Here is an 18,671-nt window from a genome sequence, read left to right on the forward strand (position 1 = left end):
AATCAAAGCAGGTGCGGCTTTTCTAATTCACTCAGTCTGAGGCAACTTATGGTACATGTTTCAGCCAAGTAACCCAGCAAATCCCCCAGAAAGACACATCTTAGCAGAACTGACCCAAGAAGAAATAGTGAGTCTGAATAACATATCAGTTAAAGAAATTTGAATCCATAATAACAATCTTTTCCATAAAGAAAACTCCAGTCCGTGATGGCTTCACTAGTGAATTCCTTCTAACATTTAAGGGAGAAATAACACTAATCTCACATGAATTCTTTCAGAAAATAGAGGAGTTAGGAACATTTCTAATTCTGCATGATTGGACATGTATGCAACCATATGAAACTCATTTTATATAACCGGTATTACAGATACCAAATAATAGTAACTATTATTTGTAGTAATATTATTAGTAGTAGTTATTAGTAGTAGTAACTATTATTATTATTATTATAACTTACACTTCCTAGTTCAGTTTTAATTTTCAATCAAGGTGGAATTAAAGAAGTCTAGACATACAGTCATTAACTCAATTCATTTTCCAATCATTATTTAATATGTACAAAACATTATGCTAGATACTGGAAAAATTCAAAGTCTCGGTAAGACCTCTTTCTCTCTCCCTCCCTCCTTCTCTCTCTCTCTGTGGCTCACTTGCTCGCTCGCTCACACATGCCTTTCCTGTTTTTATTAACAAAATTGTCCATACAAGCTGTGAAGATGAAAACAACCACTCATTCTAAAATACTTTATTGTCCATTTGCTTTATTATTTGACTTTGTAACTGCAAGATAAAATGGACAAGTTGATATTCCGTTTGAGTTTTGAAGGAGGTGTTAAAATGGCCCATACAATTTTAAAATACAAGAACCACATGGTTCACTTTCTCAGTATAGTTTTGTGACAGGGTCTTGGCCAACATAGCCAGTGACCACATTTTTAACAATCTGTCTTACAGATTTACTTAAGTCTAATAGTGTAAGATTTAATAACTACGTCACTTTGCTTTTGGATAAATTCCACTCCTAAAATCAAATCTAAAACTAAAGAAAAGAAAAAGTATTCCTCTTCTCTTTTGTGAACATTTCTGAGAAGTAGGAGATAATCTGCTGAATGATGCCATTTGCTCAGATTTATTTACTCTACAGTGGTTCCCCTTATCTGTGGTTTTACTTTCCATGGTTTTAGTTATTCATGGTTAACTACAGTCCACATGCAGAAGATCCTCCTTCTGACTGAGAGTCAGAAGGTCACAGTAACCCAATGCCAAGTCACAATGCCTACATCATTCACCTCACTTCATCTCATCATGTAGGCATTTAAAAAAATTTTTTTTAATGTTTTATTTATTTCTCAGAGAGAGAAAGGGAGAGAGAGAGAGAGAGAGTGAGCAGCGAAGGGTCAGAGAGAGAGGGAGACACAGAATCCGAAGCAGGCTCCAGGCTCTAAGCTAGCTGTCAGCACAGAGCCCAGTGCAGGGCTCGAACCCACGAATGCGAGATCATGACCTGAGATAAAGCTGAGCCACTCAGGTGCCCCTAATAAGATATTTTGAAAGAGACCACTTTGAGAAAACTTGTATTACAGTATATTGTTATAATTTTTCTATTTTATTATTAGCTATTATTGTTAATCTTTTACTGTGCCTAATTTATAAATTAAACTTCATCACAGATACATATAGAAGAAAACATCAGTATATATAGGGTTCAGAACTATCTGCAGTTTCAGGCATCCACTGGGAGTCTCGGAACATATCCCTCATGGATAAAAGACTACTAAACACAAAATCTATATATACTCACTCAAAATCTTCCATGCACGTTTCTTGGTTACAATTACTATCCCTATAAATTAAAACCATAAAAATTAATGTCATGGCTGATAATTGGCTGAATGAATAATTATTTTAATACATCACATCAGATGTATAAACTCTAGAAAAACCAATAGAAATGTGGAATTAATACAGAAATAGAATCTTTAGTAGGTAATTAAATAATTAAAACTTGCCCCCCAATTTTTAAAATTTTTTTTACTGTTTGAAAATTCTGTCTTAATTAATTCCACTTTGTGGAATGTACAGTGTTGGAGATGAATGGAGATTGGCACACACTGTAAGCTGCTGAAGGACGTTAACAAGAAATGGATTCCCGAAGTCACTTTTACAGGTCACAACTTTCCCTTTAACCCCCTAATTGCCTTATGTTAGCTTTTCTTCTCTCTGCTGATAACAAAATCTGGAAATTAAGCACTTGTAAGGGAGAAGTAGCTCCTCTTGCATCTCCAGAAAAGGTTGTCACTCATCTGAAACGTCAAAGCCTGTGGGTTCACTGTGTTCTGGTCTCAGGCCCCTGCCATTACTCTATCCCCTTGTTCTGCTCTGTCCAAGACTCCTGGCCTGTTTTTTACATCATCTCCCGACCACTGTAAGCCTTCGGTCTCAACTACAGTCTAGAAAGGTGGCAATCCTATTGTGTCATTAGTGCTGTTTACCAAATATTTTCATTTTTTCCTCCCAGGTATGTTATAGTATTGTTCTCTCTCATCCCCCTTGAAGTTATTTCTGGCTTTGGGCCTGCTTTGGACAATAAAGTATGAGTGGAAAGTAAGCAAGTGATGTATATGACTCTGGACATAAGCTTTAAAAGCCAGTGTGCAATTCATCACACTCTCTGTTCACTTTGAGTAACTTGCAGTGTCACAGGCAGTGGTTTCTGGTCCCAACATGGCTGCTCCTGGAGTCAGGGCAATGAGGAGCAGAGCTCCCAGCCAACTTGCCATGGACATTTAATATGAGCCAGAAATAAACTTAGTGGTTTCAAGTCACTGAGATTTTCACGGTGTTTTGTTTGTTTTCTTGTTTGCTTTGGTTTTCTGATTGCTTCAGAATAACTCAGCCCATTCAGATTGATAGGTGTATTGAAAGTCTTTACCACATCTCCCACTTACATTCTCTAATCTACCTACTGGAATGACGCCACTGCCTCTGTCCTTGAACCTATGCCTTATATTTTAAAAGAAGGTTGCGGGGCGCCTGGGTGCTTAGTCGGTTAAGCGTCTGACTTTCGCTTAGGTCATGATCTCGCGGTTCGTGGGTTCGAGCCCCGCGTCCGGCTCTGTGCTGACGGCTAGCTCAGAGCCTGGAACCTGTTTCAAAGTCTGTGACTCCCTCTCTCTTTGACCCTCCCCTGCTCACGCTGTCTCTCTCTCTCTCTCCTAGAAATAAATAAAACATTAAAAAATTAAAAAAAAATAAAAGAAGGTTGCTGTTGTTTTTCTATATGCATGCATATATTCTAGTTTTCTCTTTCTCCAGGGTAGTGGTTTGATGTGATATTATGCTTACTTGTCTTTCTTTGAACAGATTAATATAGATCCAATAGATTCCTTCTCTATTCAAAAGAGTGGAAATGAAGTTCTCAGGTTCTGCACAAAGTTTATTTCAAACTCCATACCTTCAGCTACCACTTTGAATCTGTTAGATCTCTAATATTTGGGTGCCTGTATCCATCAGCATTGCATGTTACAACCTTGGTAGAACATGATCTATTAAGAGTATACTTTTCCGCTCATAAAGGTGATGTGAGGCTTGTCTGGGAGTTCAGTTTTGGCCTCACCTAAAAAGGCACTGTCGGCGTTTTGTGTTCTGGAAGTGAACTCGTTGATAGGCAATAAATGCCGCAGTATGCCACATTTGTCTTCGTTTTTTTTTTTTCTCTTATGACAGATGATAGTATGTTTGTGAAAGCTTCAAAATAGAAATTAAGTTATCTGTGACCTTTCCTGGGTCTATTTATGGCAATTATATCTCAACTTCCACAAGAAAAGTGATATAAAACAGAGTTCCCAATCTCATCAGGTTCCTTTCTAATGTGCCTTAAAGCAATAACATGTGACTTATATTCTTGCTTTGGAAGCTTAAATGTAAATTATATATCATTATACCAAAGATTATCTTTTGAATCTGACAGGTATTACCTTTATAAAATCTTACATGGCTTACATAAGTTTTAATAAAAATAGTAAATTTTCTCTTGTAGAAGCTAATTGTAATTAGGTTAATCCATTTGAAATTGCCAACATTTGACAGTTTTTGACCTGTAAAAATGGCAATTTTGTATGATTCAACCTAATAACTTTATATATATTATGTGATTGCATTTTCCTTTATACACATGATGAAAATGTACAAGAAATTGGTCATTTTCTCCTTCAAACTCTGCTCCTATTTCTATATTCCTCATCTTGATGAATGCACCATTGACTATCCAGTTGTCCAAGCAAACCTGGAAGTTATAATTAAGTCTTCCATCTTCCTCTCCTTTTATATCCAAATGATAATGAACTCTATTTTTTCTTAAAACATCCTCAAATTTCTATGCAGGCTCCATTGCCACTGCAGCTGCCTTGCTTCAGTTTGTAATCTGTTATAGATGAGGCTCCCCAGGAAGCTGTCTGAGATAGATGTGACATGCAAAAGATGGATTGGGGAGTGGTCTTGAGATTGCAACTCATCTAAGGGAAAAGAAGAAAACAGAACTAAGCAGAAAGAAAAGTTGGGCTGTGAGGCCCTCTCGAGAAAACCTCCAGCAGACTCATAAGGAGTCTAAAGCTGAGTTGGCCATTTGGAGTTACATTAAATTGGGAGAAGAGCATGAGGCCTTCATACGCCTGCACAAGTCTTTGAACGTGGCCTGGGCACAGAGTGTAGCCTCAGGAGAGGCCACTCTTCAGCTTGTATAATTTCTAAGATGTCTGGGATCTAAGGGCTGTCTGCTGGCAGCATTTCCAGATGGGAGAATACATTTTTCAGTTCTAAAGGGAAATTTGGGTATGTTGCAGTGTCCACTAAAGCCCATCCTTTGCAGTGCTCAGATCTGTTTCTTCACATAAGGTCTAGGACTCCTTGGGGGCGATTTTCCTGAAGGAACACGTAAGAGGAGGATTAGTAGAACAAAACATAACCTTCACCTCTGCAGTTGATCGCCAGTCCACACTGACACTCAATGCCTCTCTTCTCCAGTATGTGTACCTTCAGCTGCACTTCTGCTGGTTTCTTGCTGGTATGACACAAACACTCCTTCCTAGAGGTGTGAGACTGTGGTAACCATGCTTTTCTCCGGCCCCAAATTCTGCACTTGCCCTTTCACCATCAAAACAGGGGAAGGTGTTACCAAGAGAATGCTCAAGTGGATAACTAGGTGCCAAATACATTATTCCCTGTCCTGTAAGGTAAAAACAGCCATACATTCTCATTATTATGGCCAGTTACTCCTGCCAAGAGAGTGACTCCTTTTTGTGCCTAATGTTCCTTGGTACAAGGGGAGCCTAAAGGCAACAGCTGTAGACCAATAGGAGTCTTGCATATATTCACAGTAGAGTTCTCCTTTTAGGAACAAAGACCTCTAAACTCATAAAACCGAGAGTTGTGGAAATAGAAGTTCCTCCCCAAGTAGGTAACTGGTAGCAATGATTAACAGGGCACTTCTGCTTCTAACTAATGGGTCCCAATCCTACAGATAAATAGCACCCTATAAAGGTCATCAATTAACGCAAGATTTCTTAACCTTAGTACTTTGACATTTTGTGCTGGATAACTCTTTGTTGTAGGGGCTGTCCTGTGTAATGTAACATGTTTTACAATATTCCCGGTCTCCATCCACAAATGCTAACAGCATCTCCCTCGTGGTGGCAACCCAAAATATTTCTAGACTGCCAAATGTCTAGAGGAGCAAAATTGCCCCAGGTTGTGAAGTACTAATTAAAGTATACACTGGGGTATATACTAGAGGATGATATTCCATCATTGCAAAATATTGCCTCTGAGCTGGCGTTCTAGCTATATTGTTAACTTTCTGGGTGGTACAGAATATGATGTGCCCAGCGGGTCCATTGGTCATGTACTTACTTCCATACTCTCTTTGTCATTAAATGGATCCCTTAGTCTTACACAATGTATGTAGGATGCCACATGAATGGAATAAACATTATAGAAACCCTTAGATAGTGGTCCTGGCTATTTATTAGGTGCTCATATACATAAAGATAAATCCATTTTCAATGATCCAATTTTTGTTTCAACAAATATCAAAAGAATGCCCAAAAAAGATAAATATCCAGATACTAACCCTGATCATCTCTAGATAGTGTGGTTATGTGATTTTTATATTTGGCTTAAATTTCATTTTCAAATTTGTAAGTAACAACCAGAAAACATTACGATGGAAATCAAGACCAATCACAGCATCAACCCACCTTCCGGTCCAGAATTATTTTAGATAGCTGAAAATATGTCTTTAAAAGAGTATTTCCATCATATGCTAGAAAACAAGGATGCTATCTGTGGAACAGAGAGTCCCCAGTAATAGAAAACAGATGGAACCATACAAATGAGAATAAGATTGAAAGAAAATGTGCACATGAGGAAGTGATTGGAGGAATAAGAGGAAGTCCAGAGATGTTTCAAGTTCAAAGTGAACAAATGCAAACAGCCTGTAAGGCACTGAAATATCGTCAGAATATTAATTACTTGTTTAGAATAGCAGTGGAAAATATGGATATGGTAACACTTTGATAACTGCTTTCTAAACCCAATAAACTATCTGCTTAGAAGCTCTCTTGGCATGAGAGCTAGGGCTGGAGAGAGAGCAGACTCTGGGTTCTCTACAGACCTCTATAAGAACAGCGAGACTACAGAGAAGGCAAGACAATCCAACCCTTCCGTTGACAAAACTGCACCATGAATATGATTTTCTAAAGCATGTCTATAGAATTGCTCCTACACAAGGCACACAGATAGGGTGATAGAATTGGAGAAAGAGATCAATGCTCTGGTCACTTAGGATCTCTGAAAGGAAGGAGAACCCAAATGCCCTGAGTCTAAACCATCCTTATTCACCCTGCCTGATTTCATGCCCTATCCCCTCCTACAATTACTGGAAGCAGGCTGCTGTAAACAAAACCTAGAGTCACCAAGACAGAAATAAGAATTTTTAATATATTCACATAAAGATAAAACAAAATCAGGAAACAGTTATGAAAAAACTATGACATAGAGGCATCAAACCCAACTGGAAACCCACATCAAAGGGAACAGTTAATGGAGAAAACAAGACTCAGCAACTATGTGAGGAATGAGTAAAAATTACAGAAATGTAGACTATGAGCCCTGCAATACAGGTGCTTGGCAGGCTGGAAGTAACAGAAACCTGACTTAGGATGGGGCCAACTGAGCTCAGAAGTTTCTCCAAGAATGTAGCTCAGGAGAAGAAAGAGGCAGAAAGTACAACAGAAAAGTTGATACTAGAGAATACATTCAAATGTTCCCATAGCATTGCAAAAAGAGAGAGCAGGAATAATAAAGGGAGGAAACTGAAGGAGATGGGAGAGGAAGGAAGAAGAGAGAAGAAAGAAAGAAAAGTAATGAGGGGGAGAGACGGAGTCCAGGAGAAGATAATTTACCAGAGCCAAAAGGCCCACACACAGACACATTGCAGATGCACTGTACACAGTTCAGAGCCCAGAGGATAAAGAGCAAATGTCTAAAGACTTTCAGAAAGAAAAAAAAAAAACAAACAAACAAAAACAAAAAAACAACAAAAGCCATGTAACTGTGAAGGAATGAAAATAAAATTAGTGTCAGACTCAGGTCTCTCTTTTTTTTTTTTTTTGGTCCCAGGAAGAAGACCTTCCGTTCTGCTCCTGAAGGGCCAGTCATAGAAGACGGAAGAATAGATGGCCCTTCTGGCAGCAGTGCCTCAGCCACACTTGCCATTGCTAATGATATACACTAGAAAACAATGGGACAAGCATTTCAAAGTCCTGAGAGAAAATTAGCTGAATTCAAAAATTCTATATCCAGTCCATTTAGTGGGAGAGCAAAATAAAGATATTTCTTTTCAGACCTACAAGGCTCACAATGGCTACTGTCTATAACTCCTTTTTGAAAGAATTTCTAGAGATAAACTCCAATAAGAGAAAAAATCCAATCAGCAGAAGTAAGCAAAGACATCTGATTTGTTGGTGTACAGTATTTAACTAAAGCCAATCTGACCAGGGGAAATGTTGAGAAAGGATGGCAGTGTATAACTCAAAGCAAACTATTGTTGTCTTGTTCAGGGGGAAGTTTCGTCGTTACGAAATGCATTTAGCTTTGAGTAACAGAGAAATCCAACTCACAGAGAGATATAATTTTCTCATAACAATTCTGGAGAAAAGAAATTTCTAGATATTGGTCTAGAAGTTTGATGACATGTCGGGATAGTTGCCTCTACAATTCTCTCAGCCTTTCTCCAAGCTTAGCATCTCATGGTTGCAAGGATGCCTGCTCTAGCTCCTAATGGTACAGCCACATTGATGGTAGCAACAAGGGTGCATGACAAGTCATTTCTGTCCGTCTTATTAAGAAAGTCAGAGATGATTTCTAGTATATTTTATTGGCCCTGAAACATGTCATGGGACTACTCTCAGCTGGAAGAGAACCTGGAAAAAGTGTATTTAGCTTTTACCACCCTTATATAGAAGACAAGGGAGAAGGAGTTTGGTAATGACAATGGATCATCCAACCAGCATGTCTGCTACAGAGCCTAAAGACGTGGATTCACTATAGATGTTGGTAGTGAAAGGATCCAAATATGCCATCCCAAAATAAGCAATCTCAGCATAAGAGTTATTTCGAGTTGAAGGCAATTAAGGGCCAACAAATACAGGAAGAATTTCTGCTCTCTCCTTATCTGCCTGAAAGACAGACATAAGTTTACCCCCAACCTGGACCAGGAGAAAAGAGGAACACTCATCAAAAAAGATGGAGGACTAGCACCAAGATAAGTCTACATAGAAGAAGTTTCCTAAAATAGGCCTTATCTTCCACTAGTTCCCCCATATATTGCCTGATCACTTCCTCACAATTTATCATCCTGGATCATCCAAATCCTCCTTCCTTTGTGAAGAAAAGTACATAAACTCCCAAGTCTAACTACTTTGAGTTTCATATCTTTTCTGTGAAGAAAACACACATGTGTAAAAATATTAATACATTTTATTTCTTTTCTCCAATTAACCTTTGGTCAGTAAAATTCAAGCCCCCCAGTTTTGAATCTAAGTTTATAAAGAAAATATTTTCCTCCCTGACAATAGAAAAGTATAAATTCAAACACATATTTACAAATCAAGGAGAACTGCAAATGTAAACATTTGGGGAAAAAAATCTTATTAACAATAGCATGCCAAATACGTACCTTCTGATACCCAAAGGGGGGCTAGGTAGTTTGCTCTGTCATCTGGAGCTGAGTATGAGATTCCAAAGGTGCAATAAAGAGATGGTTCCTATATTATTGCCTCTTGTGGGTAGAAAAAGTTATCTACAGGATTTCTTTTCCTGAATGTCATATGCAGAGCTAAATTGTTCGGAATTTTGAGAACCAGGAGGGCAAGGAAGGAAAAGGAGGAAAAATGTGAAATACTGTAGAGTTTTATGTACTTTCACATAAATGTTTTCTGGTGCTCTAAACAAGTGAACTCCAATAACATGGGTAAATATAAATATAATATATATAAAGTAAATATATATATATTATATATATTTATGGATATAATATTCACCTCACTCTGAAGACCAGTGCTTTTTTTGGTTTTGTTTTTTAAAGACCAGCGCTCTTGACACCAGATTTGAAAACAACTTTAAATTCCATTTGGAAAAACAGACCTGCCTGATAGAAAAGCCCAGGTATAGCATTATATGCCCAGTCTGCTCCAAGGAGGTATTCTGATTCAGTGATACAAGGCATTAAGATGGAAAGGCTGCCTGAAAATAAAAGATTGTTTGGGGATTTCTTTGTCCTATGATTTTTCACCCTCATGATTGTGAATGGAATTCAAATCATCTTAAGCAAGCTGAGGATTTCTCCATCACCTAGAACGTTACCTTGCAAATCGGCAGCAATAACTAGGAGGGCCAAAAGGTTAAAAACTCTGCCAAAATTTCTAATGATACAAATTTTATACTGAACCTAAAATCTTTGATCATAATGATTGTAAGTGAAAAAAATGACTTGCTGTGACATAATAATCCAGATGCAAAAAATAAGGTCTATTTACAATATTAAGATTTTTCATAAAACATCCCCCTCTTTATCTTTTTTCTTTTCTTTTTACACATAAGATAAAGGCCCTTTTAGGGGCACCTCGGTGTCTCAGTCAGTTAAGCGACTCAAGTCATGATCTTATGGCTCAGTTCATGAGTTTGAGGTTCTCCTCAGGCTCCTTGCTGACAGTACAGAGCCTCTTTGAGATTATCTCTCTCCCTGTCTCTCTCTTTCTCTCTCTCTCTCACTTTCTGTCTCTCTCTCAAAACAAATAAGTAAACTTAAGAAAAAAAGATAAAGGCCCTTTTAATTTTGCTTATATGATGTTATCATTTGAGTTTACCATTTCTGTAGCATGAAACAAACAAAACCTTTACTTGAAGCATATTTAAATGATGTCAAATCTAATAAAATTAATAGCCCAATTCCTTGCAATTGTTCCAATATATTTTCTTTCTTAAACCAAAATTATGAGTAAAAATACCATTTCTCCTTAAATGATTTCACATAATAAAAATATGAAGTCTAGATTAAATTGATCTTTTTACTACTGTTCATTCTGCTATATTCCCTTTATGAAATTGATATTTCATGTTCAATTGTTTAATTTCAACTGAAATTGGAAGACCAAAGCATCTTAGGCTATATAATAATAAAATTACCTTACTCTGGTACAGTTTCATGTTTTTCAAAGCTCTTTCCCATTATTGAATTTTGTCCCACAACAAATCTAGTTATTATTATTTCCCTTTTGATATATGAGGAAAATGAAGCACCAAAAGTTTAAGTGACTTGTTTTTAGTTACCTCATTTAATTAGTGATAAAGCTAAGGCTGACACTGAGTGTTTTTTGTGTCTGTCATAGAATTCTTGGCTTCTCTATTTCATGAGTCCTGACATTTTCAAAGAACTGACCTGGGAGCAATCCCCCTTCAGCTAAACCCTTAAGCTCGTCAATGCACAGTTCAAGGAGACTGTCAGTTCTTGGCATACCCTTCCAAATTCCACAAGAGAATGTGGAAACTATAATGAGATTGGCAATCTAGTCTTTGGGGGAACAATGAAGGTTCATGTTTATACCTGTTTAACTGGGAATCAGATAAATACAGCATGAGGTGAATGGGTCAAGCTTCAGTCCAAGAAACAACCTCATGAAGTAGCAGGCTAGAAATTGATGGTTAACCCAGTGTCAATGGATGTTTTGTAGAAAATGGGGGTGCATCTCAAGGAAGATCATAGGTCTAAGGTAGAGAATAACAGGCTAAATCAGGGCATTTTCTGTCCTTCAGCAGCTATGCAGCAGCAGGTGTTTATCAGGTGAAAGCTACATATTACTAGAAAATATAAGCATTTTCTTTTTTTTTTTCTTTTATGTTTTTCTTATTGCTGAGTTTTGAGAACTCTTTTAATTTTTTTTAGTTTTTTAATGTTTTATTTATTTCTGAGAGAGAGAGACAGCATGAGCAGGGGAAGGTCAGGGAGAGAGGGAGACACAGAATATGAAACAGGCTCCAGGCTCTGAGCTGGCTGTCAGCACAGAGCCTAACGCAGGGCTTGAACCCATGAACTGTGAGATCATTACCTGAGCCAAAGTCAGACACTTAGCTGACTGAGCCACGCAGGCACCCTATAAGCATTTTCTATAAAGATTTTTTTAAATCTTTAAGTAATCTCCTCACTGAATGTGGGGCTTGAACTTACAACCCTGAGATCAAGAGTCCCATGCTCCACTGAGTGAGCAGGCCAGGCACTCCTAGGAAATATAAGCATTTTTAAGGCACCCAGTGCTAAAGACTGGGAGCTGGGGGAAGAGGTTTTAGGATGAAACATAAATTTCAAGGCCTGGCATCCAGAACTATTCAAGGCTTCAAGATCTCGAATGTCTCCTGCAACCTCAAACAAGTACCTGGGAATATGGGTAGCCAGGAAGGCAGGGAATTGCCAAGCTGGCATATACATTCGGACCACATAGTTACAGGGGAGAAAAGGCATCAGCCCAGGTACCAGGACTAGAGAAACTGTCCAGAATGGATTCAAACAAGATGCTCTGGGACAAAGTCAGAGTGACAATCCAGATTGCTATGGGTGGTTACAGGAACCATTTACAGTAAGAGTTTTCTGAGGAAGCTCAGAGAGCTAAGAGACAGAAGCAAGCTGGATAAGACATTTGCCAAAATGTTACTATCGGTAAAGATCATTTAGAATGAGGAAGAAAGGGAGAGATCTGGCTGCTTTCAGGTTACAAGAAAATCAAAAAGGGAGTTTGCATAAGACCATCTATTTCAAACTCAGGAAACTATAGTGACTTATCATTCGGTCTCCCCAGCTCCAGGCCAATTCCCCACAGGAAGAATTCCCAAAGATGGGAAAATGCAATGCCCCCTCCTCCCCTCTCCCCCAAGGAGGCAGAGTAAAAGGTTAAGGCCTTGGTTAGAATCTACCCACTAATTTCCAGGGGGAGTAGGCCACCTCCTTGTGAACAGGACAGAAAACAAAGGAGTGCTGGGACTCTGTAGAGAGAAACCAGCTTTATTTCTATTGTGGGAAGGACAGTTATCTCAAAATAGAGTATATTAATGAGGCAAACTCTATTCTGGTCTTCCAGAAACTGAGACCAAGAAATAAGGCAGGATGTCCCTCTAGTTTGTTAGGTATTCATAGGTATTCCAGCCGCTGGGCTTACCTACTTTCCCATCTCCTTTTCCCCTTCCTGGAGGCAGGGAGCCTGAGGGAAGGACTGTTATAGCCCAGAATAGCCCTCACGGACAATATCATGGGGGTGAGGGAAACAAGCACAGAGTCAGGCATCCAGATTTGGGGTAAATGAGAATCCAGACTGGGTTTTACACCTATTCTCCCAGGCACTTATGTCCCTGGGCTCCTGTCATGAACAAGTAAAAACAAACTGATTATCTGCTTCTGTAAGAGCTATAGAAACTGCAGATTGCAAGGTGGGTGCGGGTAGAGATGAAAACATTTTCTGTATCCACACCCTCAACCATCCTAGCAAGGAGTGGCTGAGCATCCAAGGCTTGAGAAGCCCATGTATATCTTCCATTCATTCCACTTACAGGGACAGATTTTATATAAATGTCAGGATAGAAATATTTTCTTAGGGGAATATATAGTACCTGGAATATATGCTCTTTTCTTTGCAGCTTGCAGAATTCCTTTGTAGGAAAAGACAAATTTGTTAAACAGATGCCAGAAGCAGGGCCCCAAAAAGCTTCCTGTTTGTCCCAAGATTCTTGAAGAAGGAAGTAATTTACATAATATGAAGAGAGGAGAAGGGCACACATAGATCCTGGGAGCAGAAGTTTCCAGAAAGAAGAAGACAAACACATTCAGTGGACCAACCTAACAGGTTTGGGGAAAATATTGCTAAATCCTTGGCTAAGTAACATACAGAGTAGAATTTCTCCACCTCTGCTGTGAAATTACCCATAAATCTTACATTTTTTGCTAATGCCTTGATGGGGGGTTGGGTGTTTTTTTTTTGTTTTGTTTATTTGTTTGTTTTTGTGGGAGAGGCTCAGAGGAACGTGTTGTCTGTTGGACATGAGTTAGTACAGGAAGTATAAAATGTTTCAGAAATACAGCCGTTGATCCCTGTCATGAAATGCTTATAAAATGCCTTAAGAATGTTCTCATAAAATCATTATTGTCTATAAATAGGGCGATATCATACTTTCCATTTTGCAGGAGGAACTGGACTCACAGAGAAACTTGGCCAACTGAAAAGTAACAGAGCTTATTTTTCTTATTTGGGGTATTTGCTGAATTTTTTAAATGAGTTTATTATTTAGAGTTGTTACAGGTTCATAGCAAAATTCAGTGGAATGTACAGAGATATCCCATATACCCCTTGATGAGGTTTTGGGGTGATGGTGGAGTTTGGAGCCAATGGCCAAGAAAGAATTCTTGAAGATGTCTTTGGTGCAAAAAGATGATTTCATTAAGACATGGGGACAGAACCTGGACAGAAAGACTGGCACTGGGGTCATGTAGAGTGACTACTTATATACCATGGAGTTGGGGGAGGAGGAGTAAAGTTAAGAGAAGGTTTCTTAATGGGATTTCCATATGCCAAAGAGGATTTACAGATTACTGGAAGCCTAGCTATTGTCAAGCTTAGGTTGTTTTAAACTCTAGCAAAAATGTTATCATTAAGAGAGTAGGGAGTTCCTGGAGATTAAGCCATTGATGAGATATTTGTAAACTGATGGAAACTATCAGCTAAACTGTTTGTTTTCTGTCCTTTTCTTTGTTCTTGGGCAGCTAGAAGTACCTGAGGAATATTACACATATCTCACCTTGACAGGGGGGTGGTTTGTGCTAGCTTGTGCTTGGCCCTCAGCTTGCCTTATGGTCCCTCATCACCCCTTGTCCCCACATATGCACATCATCTCCCATTATCAACAGCTCTTGCCAGAGTGGTACATTTATCAAAATGTAACCTGGGTACAGGGGTGCAAGAGCACCTGGGGTTCAAAAGAGACCAGATTTGGCCATTAGCAGCTGACAAAATCAAAAGGCAGAAAAACCAGCAGTGGTGAAACAAGAAAGAAATGTATTTCAGTGAGGGCAACACTGGGAAGACAGTGGATGTCTCAAAGACAGTCTAAAATGCCCCAAATTCCTTCAGGTTTATATAAGGAAAATGTGGGGCAAAGGTGGGTGGGTATGTGCAGATGAGTGGTGAAGGTAAAATCACTGTCTTGGAGATAATTATGGGTGGGGTCCTGCTGGCTCAGGGCAGTCCTTATTACTCCGGTGGGTATTTTCAGTTCTCATCAGAGGACGCTTTGCCCCTAGGGTGTTTTGCCTGAGTTACGAGATAAACTGGAGGGAATAATTTAATCAATTAGAGTCTGTTTGACTAAGGTCAAAATGGAGGTAGCTGAAGTCCTCTTTCAATAATTGATGAGCCTACATTGACAATCATAATCACCTGAAATCCATAGTTCACATTAGTGTACGCTCTTGGCATTGCACAGTCTATGAGTTTGGGCAAATGGATGATGACACGCATCCATCACTATTATCATACTGACTGTTTTCACTGCCCTACAAATCTTCAGTGCCCTCCTATTCATATCCACCAATCCTACTCCCCAGCAACTACTGATCTTGTGACTGTATCCATAGTTTTGATGTGAAATGTTGGGGTCTGGGAGAAAACAGTCAAGAAAGAGTTCTTGAGACATCTTCAGTGCAGTAAGGGTGGCTTTATTAAAACATGGGAACGGGACCCTGGGCAGAAATAGCTGCACTGGGGTTGTGAGGAGTGGCTGATTGTATAGTTCAAGTTGGGAGGGGATTAGGGATAAAGTAAGTCTCTAAGTCGTTTAGAAGCAAGGTGTCCAGCACTTTGAGGCGCTAGCTGCTGTAAGGATAAGGTCATTTACTAATACCTAGTAAACCCTCACTCGTGAGACCCTTCAGATGTCTATCAGTGGACCATATACTTGGAGGATGATTGCTAACTTGTATCTTGTTAGGGGCAAGGTAGAGATAAGGGAAGTTCCCAGAGGGATTTTTTTATATGTTAAAGACTTAGAGGATCCTGGAGGTCCTTTTGCATGCAGCAAAGCATTCACATTGGCAGTTGAGATCCTGGAGGAAGGTCACTCTGCCTGGTCTCAAGCACTTGTCAATAGGCTGTAAATTATAAGGAAGTTTTATTTTTCTCTGCATTTCTTTTGCCTTTGTTCTCCACATCAGTTTTGTCTTTTCCAGAATGTCATATAATTAGACCCAGAGTGTATGTAGCCTTTCCAGATTGGCTTCTTTTACGTAGTAATAAATATTTAAGTTTCCTCCATGTCTTTCCATGGCCTTGGGCATTTGATTCTTGTCAATGAGTTTTTGGTTACGAGGAATCAAAACATACTCACACTTGCTAAACAAAAAGTGTCAGTAGTATACTGGGAAATGTTAACAATTAGCTTTCCAAGGGAGGAAAAAAAAGACCAGGATTTGTTTCCATGGTGTAAATATTTGTTAATTGTGGCTGATTTCAAACTACTAGTGGTGATGTCACTGGGTGCAGAGTTGGCGAAAGAGGCACACAGCCAGCAAGTGGGGGGAAGCTTTGGCTCTGGCATCCCACTGGGCGTTTTGAAGTAAGGACACAATAGGCAGTCTCAAGGACATCCAAGAACAAGAAACAAATAATAGCTGAGACTTCTTTTAAAGTACTTGATGAGGAATCTTGTACCCTTTTTAACTTTGCTTTGGACAGATTCACTGATCTTAATCATGCCTCTGGCAAGTTTATCTTGCTAAAGTATTACTTTCAGAGTCCAAAACAAAACAGAGAGAATGAGAGAGAGAGAGAAGTAGAGAGCGGAGTCATTTACTATGGTATCTTTCTCTTTATAGAGACTGAGTAGGGCAAGTTGCTGCTGTTAATGGAGTACAGAGGTGGAAAATATCAATGCTCTCCTGCATAACCCAGTGGTATGCCATGAGGGACAGCCATCTTGTGAAATACAGGTCAGGATCATGCAGAAACAGGAACTAAAATTCACAGCAGACTATTTCTCTCTTCTAAGTTCTACAACTTTTATCACAGCCATGGTGACAATTCTCTAGTAAGATCCTTTTGGAATCTGCTAAGCCATGGTGGTTGGAAAAGCCAAACAAGTTTCTGAAACTACCACTGCATTCAGTTGACACAGTCAGGGACCTTGGATACTGAGCCCCTGTGCACAGGGCATTCCCTTCTGGCTCTTACCGCTTTTCTTGCAGAGTAGGGTACCAAGGAGCAAACTCAGGCTGGTTCAAATTAGTCTGAGACATGATTGCCACAAAATTTAACATTTCACCACCTTTCCCCCTAATTATAATGCTAAAAATCACACCTAGAGGAGACTTAATATGCAAATGAAGCATAGGATGTGTGAAGAAGCGTGTTCTGTCAACTGCACCTAATTCCTTATTTCCCAACATCTCCCTGCTTAAAGTCCTGCCCACCTTTGGTCCTTTAAAACTTCCCCTGGATGCTGTCCTGGAAGCCTGTCTCACACCTTGGTCGTGACTGTGTTTTCCTTCAGCTGCAGGCGTTGCCCCAATGAAGCATTGCTTGCACTTTTACATTTTGGGTCCAGCCTTGTTTCAACCATTGCTGGATCCAAGGACCTGAATCCAGTAACACAATCCCAAACAGTAAGTTGAAAGCCATCTATAGCCCAGTTAGAATGGTGGAAATTTGTGCCACCCTCAAAGTCTTAAAAGATGGACTCCATTATATTCTCATTTAACTCACTGGTATGGCTTCTACGAAACTCAGGTTGATCACAGCAAATGATAGTGAACTACCATAAACTCGACCAAGTGGTAGTTTATTCACAGCTGGTGTGTCGTATGTGGTGTTGCTATAAGAACAAATCAACACAGCTGCTACTGACCTGGAAAATGATTCTTTTTAATCATTATCAGAATAGAGGATCAAAAACACTTTACATTCACATGGATGGAGAGCAGTGCACATTCTGAGTCTTGCCCTAGGTCTTTGTTAATCCTCCTGCTCCCTATTAAAACAGATTCTCAAGGGACACTGCACAGAATATGCTGTTGGTCCACTGGAGAATGGCATCATATTAATCAAACTAGTGAGCATGAAGTAGCAAATGTTCTGGATGGTCTGGTAAGTCATATGTGAATTGGAAATTAGATAAACCTTAGAAAAATTTATGGTACATTGGTGATATTTTTACGGTCCAATGTTTTGAGGAATGCCAGGACAGTCCTTCAATGGAAAAGGACAAGGAAACATTGTCCTATAACAAAGAAAGAGGCCTAACACTTAGCCTTCTTTGAATTTAGGAGATATCCTATCAGTTGGGTTAACTAACACATATTCCTTGCTCCCTGGTGGCAAAATTGAGAGACACTTTACACTCTATGTTTCCTAGGAAGCCAAACAGAATTGAGTACTGTTGTCCACAAGAGTAAGTAAATCTTTTATTGGCTTTTCTCCTTTCCCTTCTCTCTGCAACATGCCCTATAATGCTTCCTAGCATCAACTCCTAAAATATTAGTAGGATCTGATATTGAAGGGACCCAAACCAAGTCAAGAGTAGAAACAGGGAAAGTAGTTACAAAGCTATTGCAATAACCCAGACAGAAGATGATGATGGTCCAGTCAGAGAGGTAGCAGTATAAGTAATTGGATATGATCAGGAGTAGTTGAATTCTGGATGTATTTTGAAGTTTGATGTGTAAAGTTGGATGTATCATATGAGGTAAAGGAGTCCAGGATGGCTGTTAAGATTTTGCCTGGGTTAACTAGAATGATTGAGCTTCTTTCAAGTGGGGAAAAAAAACTTCAGGAGAAGTAGACTTTCTGGGAAAGATACAGAGCTCAATTTTGGTCAGCTTAACCTTGAGATACCTAGTAAATATTCAAAAGATGCAGCTGGATACATGAGTTTAGAGTTCAGGGGGAAGGCTCACAGAAGAGATATAATAAGTCATTGGTATATAGATGGTATCTCAACCAGAGATCACCAGAAGAGTGAACATAAAGAGAAGGAGTAGAGGAACAAGACCTGACCACTGCATCCCCTCAGTGGTAAAAGGCTT

General features: G+C 39.2%; 1 protein-coding gene across 1 annotated transcript in view; it reads left to right on the plus strand.

The window, feature by feature from the left end:
- Positions 1-18,671, plus strand: part of BARD1 (BRCA1 associated RING domain 1) — a 171,490-nt gene that overhangs the window by 27,289 nt on the left and 125,530 nt on the right. Inside the window, exon 2 of the mRNA XM_039233208.1 lies at positions 17,630-17,733. Coding sequence (XP_039089139.1) covers positions 17,717-17,733 — 17 coding nt within the window. The 5' untranslated portion in view covers positions 17,630-17,716. The remainder of the gene's footprint in view (positions 1-17,629; positions 17,734-18,671) is intronic.

Source organism: Hyaena hyaena, unplaced genomic scaffold (genome assembly GCF_003009895.1).
Source record: "Hyaena hyaena isolate Hyena2069 unplaced genomic scaffold, ASM300989v1 scaffold_71, whole genome shotgun sequence".
Taxonomy (NCBI): domain Eukaryota; kingdom Metazoa; phylum Chordata; class Mammalia; order Carnivora; family Hyaenidae; genus Hyaena; species Hyaena hyaena.